Raw genomic sequence first — 8,336 nt, 5'->3', positions numbered from 1 at the left:
TTATTTTGATATATCACAGTGAAAGATTTATCGTCCTCTTTTTTTTTTTTTTTTTTTTTTTTTTTTAAAAAAAAAAAAAAAAAAAAAAAAAAAAAAAAGAAAAGAAAAAAAAGAATGTACCTTTCCATGAAGAAAGAGAAGTGGAGTAAGCCAGACCTTCCTGGGTACCACTTCCATAAGTATGCAGGCAGCTGCCCTTGAAGGTTGGTTGGGTGCATTTGGAGAGGAGGAGACTGGCAGAGGGAGAATGGTAAGTGTGATTCAAATTTGGGAAGAGGATTGTGATGGTTTGCTGGGGATGGGGCGGGAATGCTCTGGAATAAAGGGAACCTTAGGCCTGTTGGAGCTCTTCCCTAGGCCCACCTCAGTCCCCTCATCCCCTTCCAGGAGGTGGAGTCTGAGGAGGGACAAACAGGTTCACGGCTGTGGGAGTGGGATGCAGTGAATGAGTTGTGTGGGAAAGGGGTGAGGGCAAGGTTATCTTCCAGTGTTAGGGACGCAGGAACGAGGTGAGCGGAACAGCCCGGCTCCACCTTTCGCTGGTCGCGGTCGGGAGGATCAGCCCCGGCGAAGGAAACTCCGCCCCCGCTGATCCGTCGCGCCCCGCCCAGGCCCGCAGCGCGGCTGCAGCGCGAGGGGCGGAGAGGCACAGCGCCGCGAGAGGACCAGAAGCCCAGGTCGCTCGCATCCCAGTGCCGCAGGAGACCGAACACGCGCCCGGGACGCTGCTCTCCCCATCCCCCCGCCGCCGTCCGGGCGTCCCAGCTGCTCTGTCGGCCCCAGCGACCGATCACCTCTCCTCCGCCCGGACCCCAGCGAGCGCTCCCTTCCTCCGGAGCACATACTACCCCCTTTGCTGCCAGAGAAGTGCCCCAGCCCAGCGCCGGCGACCACTATGGCGGAGACCAACAACGAATGCAGCATCAAGGTGCTTTGCCGATTTCGGCCCCTGAACCAGGCCGAGATTCTCCGGGGTGACAAATTCATCCCCATTTTCCAAGGGGACGACAGCGTCATTATTGGGGTGAGTGCCGCCTCCGGAGGGAATTCTAGGAGAGGGCGGGCTGCTAAATCTTTTCACCTCGGAGACTTCGCCCCTCTGCCTGTCATTCTGCATCCCCTCCCAGCCGCGTATCCTCCATCCTCATCACCGCAGCCCCTCCTCTCCCCTGCATCAGGGTGGCTGGGTGTGGCCTGGTCGGGCCTGCAGCCAAGTCTCTGCAGAGTGAGAGGGGGCTCCTTCCCCGTCATCAGGAGCTCCAACTCCCTTTTGCTACTTTTTGTCAGCATCCCCACCCCTTAGAGTCTGGTGCCCTGTTTTTCTGATGTTTTCCCTCTCTCCGAGAGATAGCGCATTTTCCCTTTGTTTTTGGCTCAGATCTCTACCCCAACCTCCTGGAAGAGAGAGGAAGGTTTGCTGGAGGTTTGAATGGGAGTGGGTTCTAGCACCAAACCCTCCATCATCGCCTGAAGTGGTTGCAGCCTGGACTTGGGGAGGGGGAGTACAGAGTGATGAAGGGTTTTCTGGGAAAGAAATATCTTGATGCCACACCCAGTTGGGGGGGAGTATAGCCTTTAGAATCCTAAAGATATGTTTTCCTTTCTATCCTGTGGCAAGAGGATTTCAGACTCCTCAAACCTTTCCAAATAAAAATGCTCAAACCCTGAGATGTACTTACCTGCTTATTCATCTTAATCTTGAAGAGCCAATAAAAGGCAGTTGACTGCTACCTCATCATGGCAGCCCCTACCCATGGAGGAGATAGTAAGAATCAGAATTAAAACTTATTGGGTATGTGACACTCTGTGTTTAGTATTTAATTCTCAAAACTGCACTCTGAAGTAGTATTGATATTTCCATTTTACAGATGGGGAGATTGAGGCCCAAAGAAGTTGAATGACTTCCTCAAGGTCATGCTGAGAATCTATAGATCTGTTCAGTTTACAGATCGGAACTTAAAGCTTTGACTCCAGTGCTCACATGTTTTTTCTTTGTATCATCTTAACTCCCCAGGTTTCTCTTCTGGGCCATTATCTGTGTTGGCCTAAAGGGACTCTCCAGGCCTCACCTATTCCACCTTTCTTATGGTATTAGGTATCTTTAGGCTGTGGCTGGGGTGAAAGGATCTGGGATTGAGTTCTGCAGGGCCTGGGGGTGCTGGCCCAAGAAACCATTACCAGTTTCTGAAGGGAGGGGCATATATGAGGGCAATCCTCAAGGTCAGGGGTGATTCTTACTCCACAGTGCTTAAAGCAGATGGAAACATGCTTATTAAAGGAAGGAGAAGCCTGGCCCTCTGAGTTAGGGAAAACAGGACTTTCCGTAAACATGCCTTGGAGAGACCCCTAGCCCCCACCCCTAGCCTGTGGCCTCCTTCACCCACACTGTGAATTCAAGTGGGAGCTTTTGCCTTGTGTATGTGTTTATATGAGTGCATTTGCCACAAGGAGGGAACCTGTTTGTTTTGCCTTAGGGACCCTTAGACTTTGCTGTCTGGTCAGTCTGGCTAGGCTAAAAGAAAGCCCTAATTGGCCCTGGGGACCCATCTCTCTAAGTAACCTGGCTGGAAGCCTTTAGTAGGGGAACCAGAGTTCAAGATCCCCTTAAACTATATAAACTGAAAAACAGGAGCAGGTGGTCATGGGAAGCATATCCACCAAGGGCGTCTTCTTTAAAACTAACTTCCTTGTTCTAGGTTTATCTGTTTTATGAGAACTGACTTCTTTAGGCTCTGTGGGCCATTCTGGTGGATGGGATGGGTCCTGGCTGGTGATGTTGGGAGGAGGGCTTCAAGGAGACACCAAGGGAGATGGAGAGAGAGTAAAGGTGGGAAGAAGTCCACAGCCCCCTGACAGCACAGATTCTACCTCAACTCCACAACTGGCATCTTCTTATCTGCTCTGTCTGGTGTTTGTGGAGGTGTACCTTTGTCTTTCTGTGTCTTCCCTCGCCTGAGCCTTCCTGTCAATCTCTTACTCAAGATATAAATGCTTATAAGGGGCCATTTTGTCTCAAGCAACAACATCCTTAGAGCTGTCTGCCTATTGGACTTTGGTTCTTCATTCAGCCAAACTGGCTATAGAAGGGATGATTTTGAGGAGATCCTGGAGGGTCCCAATGAGGCAATGGCAACTCCTACCTCTTTTCCACTTTTCCACTCTAGCTCTCTTTGGGGACCAGTGTATGGGAAACTGTTTAAGGATCTTTGGAAGAAGCTGCTTCAGTAAAATGAAGGAAGATAAGGTGGGATTGAGGGGGAGAGGATAACTTCCCAGAGCCTCTGCTCCCTCCCTGATGGCGCTCCTTTCTGCAGCTTGGTCATCCTCCATCCTCCTCAGAGGCCTTTCTGTTCCCGGACTTCATTCTGTTTGCAGAGAGCATGATTGTAAGCTGGTGAGATAACTGTAGGTTTTGTCTTTCCCCCACCCTCTAACTTCTCTCGAGAATCCAGGGGGTAGGAGTAGACCAAGTCAGTGGCCTGAGTCATAATAGAAAGGTACCTGGGTCACAGTCTGTGTGTGGTGTATGTCTTTTCTCTTTTTACACTTAGAACTCAGTGTGACTTTTTCACTGAACTCATTCAAGTGTTTCTCTGGGCTTTCCCATCTCTGTCCCATGCTTGCTGTTGGGGCTGCTACATCTGTACCAGATGTTGGGGAGGGATGACAGCAGAACTCACTCTCTCTCTCTCTCTCTCTCTCTCTCTCTCCCTCCCTCCCCCTCCCCGTCCCTCTCTCCCTTTCTCCCTTTTCATCTTTTTCTCCTTCTCTTTCCCTCTCTTTCATTCAACTGTCCAAAGCTATTTTCCTCAAGTCCCCCAAAGTAAATTATGAGGTTTTTTTGTTTGTTTGTTTGTTTGTTTGGTCTTTTTGAGGCAGGGTCTCCTTGTAGCCCCAGCTGGCCTGGAACTCACTATGTAGACCAGGCTGGCTTTGAACTCACAGAGATCCGCCTGGCTCTGCCTCCCAAGTGCTGGGACTAAAGGCGTGCACCACCACGCCTGGGTAAATTATGAGGTTGACTTGCATTTTATTTATTTATTTTGTGTGTATGATGTATGTATCTGTGGGTGTTCATGCCACGGTACACATGTGGAGGTCAGAGGACAACTTTCAGGAATCGGTTTTCTCTTTCTACCAGTGGATCCCAGGGATTGAACTTAGGTCATCCGACTTAGTGAGATGCTCCTCTACCCATTGAACCATCTCCCTGGCCCAGTTCTGTTCTGTTTTGTTTTATTTTTGAGACAGGCCTTCCTGTGTGTCTCAGGCTAGCCTGGAACTCTATATATTCCAGGCTGGACTCAGATTCTCTGTTCTCCTGCCTCATCCTCCTGAGTACGGGGGTTGCAGACATGTGCCACCACCATGACTTTGAGATTCCTTTGATAGCTGAAGGGGAAGCACTGATCTTGTTAGCTTTAGGGGAGTCTCATAAAGGAAAATGGAGAGAGAAGGCAATGTTCACTGTGGCTAGTGTCTCTCCAGCATTACCATGGCAACAATCCCCAGGGGTGTCACCATGGAAATCAGGCCTGGTGCTTGAAGTTTGGGTTCTACCGAGTGCTTTCTTGACAGTTGAGCAGGTCTTTGGGCCCCTGATCTTGGCTTTCCCACTAGCTTTAGTCAGCACATGGATGGGAAACCATAGCATGATGCTGAGCACTTTCCTGTGCAAATGGACAAACTGATGATGACATGGAGGCTTTGAGTGGTTTCAAGGACAATCATAGAGCCCAGGCTGTGAGACATTGTAGAGACACCCTCTGGAGAAGGCTAGGAGGACTACAGAGCTTGCAAGGCTAGGAGAAAGCCGTCTCAGGGCAATTCTTAAAGATGGAGAGACTTTTGGGGAGTAGTTCTAATGGAACAGGTCTTTTAGCCTCTGATACTTTGCCAGCCACCTGAGTGTTCCGTTACCTAGAAATGGAGTTGGTGAAGGAGGCCCCCTGAAAGGACAGGAAGGAGAACTTCTGAAATGGAGTTGGGGTTGAACAAAGGGAATGATGAAAGGCTTTAGTTCTATTGGAAAACACTTTGAGAAATACACAAGAGGCATGAGGCAGTGGAAGGCAAAGCCATCATAAGGATCAGATGCAGGGTTATTTGCTTTCTTCTATCACTTTGGGGGTGGGTTTGCAGGCAGATCCTCTTGGGTTTGAAACTGTGCTCTAACATCTCATAGCTGTGTGACTGTGGGCAAGCTATCAGGCCTCTCTGAGCCTCAGTTCACTTGTTTATAGAATAAGAATAATAAGCCAGGCATGGTGGCACATGCCTGTAGTCCCAGCATTTGGGAGGCAGAGGCAGCCAGATCTCCGTGAGTTCAAGGCCAGCCTGGTCTACATAGTGAGTTTCAGGCCATCTGGGGCTACAGGGATACCCTGTTTCAAAAAAGACCCCCCTGCAAAAAAAAGAATAATAGTATCTACCTCCTAGGATTATTGTAACCATTAAATGAGGAAATGTATATAAACCGTTCATCACAATAAAAGGCACATAATAAGCTCTTGTTTTGGTTGTTTATTTGCATCTTTTTTGAGACAGGATCTCCCTTGGCTAGCCTGGAATTCCCTATGTAGATAGACTAGGCTGGCTTCAGACTCAGAGATCTGCCAACCTCTGCCTTCCCAAGTGCTGGGATTAAAGGCCTGTACCATCATGCCCAGCAAACTCTTTAAAAAAAATTATTTTTTGTATAGGAGTGTATTGCCTGTATGTGTGTAAGTGCACCCATATATCATGCAGTGCCTATTGAAGTCAGAAGAAGGTGTCAGATCTCCTGGAACCAGTGTTATGGACAGTTGTTAGCTGCTCTGTGGGTGCTGGGAATTGAACCCCGTCCTCTGCAAGAGCAGTCAGTACTCTTAACCACTTAGCCATCTCTCCAGCCCCTCCAACAAACTTTTGTTTGTTTTTATTTTTTATTTTTTATTTGGGGTGGGGTGCAGAGTGGGAATGTGTGTAGCTTATGTACATGTGTATGTGTACATTTGTGTGAGAGTGTTCACCCGTTCATCCACATACAGAGGATGTTGGGTATCTTCCCTGATTGCTTCTTCTGTTGTCTAACTTACTCCCTCAAGATGGAGTTGCTCACTGAACCTGAAGCTCACTGTCTTGGTTAGGCCGACTGGCCAGTAACCCACTGGGATCCTGTCTTTGTCTCCCAATACTGAGGTTATAGGTATGGGAAGCCATGCCCAATTTTCACATGGGTGCTCAAGATTTGAACTCAGGTCCTCATGTTTGCAGAGCAAGTGCTTTTTTTTCCCTTTGAGATAGGGTCTCACTATGCAGCCCTGGCTGGCCTGGAACTTGCTCTGTAGACTAGGCTAGTTTCGAACTCACAGAGATACACTTGCCTTTCTCTTCTGAGTGCTGGGATTAAAGGCATGTACCACCATGCCTGGCAAATTTTAATTTATTTAAAAAATGTTTTATTAGTGTTCACTTCGGCAGCACATATACTAAAATTGGAACGATACAGAGAAGATTAGCATGGCCCCTGCACAAGGATGACACTCAAATTCGTGAAGCGTTCCATATTTTTAAAAAATGTTTTATTATTATTGTTATTATTGTTATTATTTTTTATCTTTTTGAGACAGGGTCTCCCTGTAGCCCCAGCTGTCCTGGAACTCACTATGTAGACCAGGCTGGCCTCGAACTCACAGAGATCCTCCTGCCTTTGCCCCCTGAGTGCTGGGATCAAAGGCGTGGGCCACCACGCCTGGCTATTATTATTTTCAATGTGTATACATGTATTCCCTGAATGTATGTAAGTTCACCCATGTTATGCAATGCTCATGGAGGTCAGAAGAGGGCATCAGATCCCCTGGAACTAGAGTTACAGAGGATTGTTAACCCCATGTGGGTACTGGGAACTGAACCTGGGCCCTCTACAAGAGCAGCCAGTGCTCTTAACTGCTGAGCCATCTCTCTAGCCCTTAATTTTATTTTAAAATTATGTTTGTGTGTGTGTGTGTGTGTGTGTGTGTGTGTGTGTGTGTGTGTGTGTGTGTGTGTGTGTGTGTGTGTGTGTGTGTGTGTTTGTCTATGTGTATGTGTACGAACATGCCATAGCACATATGTGGAGGTCAGAGGATGGCTTATAGGAATCAAATTTGGTGGAAACTTTTAGGTACTGAACCATCTTACCAGCCCCTGTTTTTATTTTATGATGCAGGTTCTTGCTGTGTGGCCCTGGCTAGTCTGTAACTCACTATGTAATTCAGTCTGGCCTTTTTTTTTTGGTCTTTTTTGAGACAAGGTCTCCCTGTAGCCCCAGCTGTCCTTAACTCACTATGTAGACCAGGCTGGACTTTAACTCACAGAGATCCACCTGCCTCTGCCTCCCGAGTGCTGGGATTAAAGGCGTGCACCACCACACCTGGCTCAGGTGATCCTTCTGTGTGTGTCCCTATGCCAAATTCTTGATAAGAGTTAACTGTTCGCTGAGCATAGTATTAGATACCCTGTAAATCCTAGCATTCTGGAGGCTAAGGCAGGAGAATTGAAAGTTCAAGGCCAACTTGAACTCCACAAAGAGTGTTTTTTTAAAAAATATTTTTATTGTTATTTTTTATGTATATTGCCTGCATGTAGATAAGTGCACCTGCGTCATGCAATGCCAGCGGAGGACAGAGAGGCTGTTGGATCCCCTGGAACTGGAGTTATGGACAGTTGTTAGCTGCTATGTGGGTGCTGGGATTTGAACCTGGGTCTTCTGCAAGAACAGCTAGTGTTCTTAACCACTGAGCCATCTCTCCAGCCCCGAAAAACTATGTTTTTAAAAAGAGATATTATAGGCCAGGCGTGGTGGTACACGCCTGTTGTCCCGTTGTCTCAGCACTTGAGAGACAGAGGCAGGCAGATCTCTGTGCGTTTAAGGCCAGCCTGGTCTACATAGTGAGTTCCAGGCCAGCTGGTGCTACAGGGAAACCCTGTCTCAAAAAGACCAAATAAATAAATAAATAAATAAAAATAAAAGAGAGAGAGGAATATGTTCCCGTCTGACTAGTTTGCAGACAGAAAAAGTAGAAAACCACTGGTCTAGTTTTTTAAATTACTTTAAAATTTTTATTTATTTATTTGGGAGGAGGTACATATGCCACAGTGCATGTGTGGAGGTCAGGGAACAGCTTTTAGGAGTCAGTTCTCTCCTTCCACCCTGTGGGTCTTAGGGATTAAACTCAGGTTATTGGGCTTGGTGGCAGGTGCTTTTATCCACTAAGCCATCTCACTTACCCTGGTCTAGTTATTCTCATGAAAAAATTGGACAAAATTAACTCCTAGAATAAAAATCTAGAAATAAATAAATAAAATAGAAAATT

At 47.3% G+C, this 8,336-nt stretch overlaps 1 protein-coding gene and 1 non-coding gene across 3 annotated transcripts in view; both read left to right on the top strand.

Moving 5' to 3' along the window:
• Positions 1-381: 381 nt before the first annotated feature.
• The window catches only part of Kif5a (kinesin family member 5A), a 62,519-nt gene continuing 54,564 nt past the window's right edge, over positions 382-8,336 (top strand). For both annotated transcript variants that reach the window (XM_008844064.2, XM_029568783.1), the window contains exon 1: positions 382-1,024. In XM_008844064.2, the coding sequence (XP_008842286.1) occupies positions 896-1,024 (129 nt within the window). In that variant the 5' untranslated portion in view covers positions 382-895. The remainder of the gene's footprint in view (positions 1,025-8,336) is intronic.
• On the top strand, positions 6,447-6,553 carry LOC115072202. Its single transcript, XR_003851272.1, has one exon. It is a non-coding gene; the product is annotated as a U6 spliceosomal RNA (small nuclear RNA).

Source organism: Nannospalax galili, unplaced genomic scaffold (genome assembly GCF_000622305.1).
Source record: "Nannospalax galili isolate Female #2095 unplaced genomic scaffold, S.galili_v1.0 scaffold340, whole genome shotgun sequence".
Lineage (NCBI taxonomy): Eukaryota > Metazoa > Chordata > Mammalia > Rodentia > Spalacidae > Nannospalax > Nannospalax galili.
The sequence above is the reverse complement of the archived record's forward strand: the minus strand, read 5'-3'. Positions and strand labels throughout refer to the sequence as shown.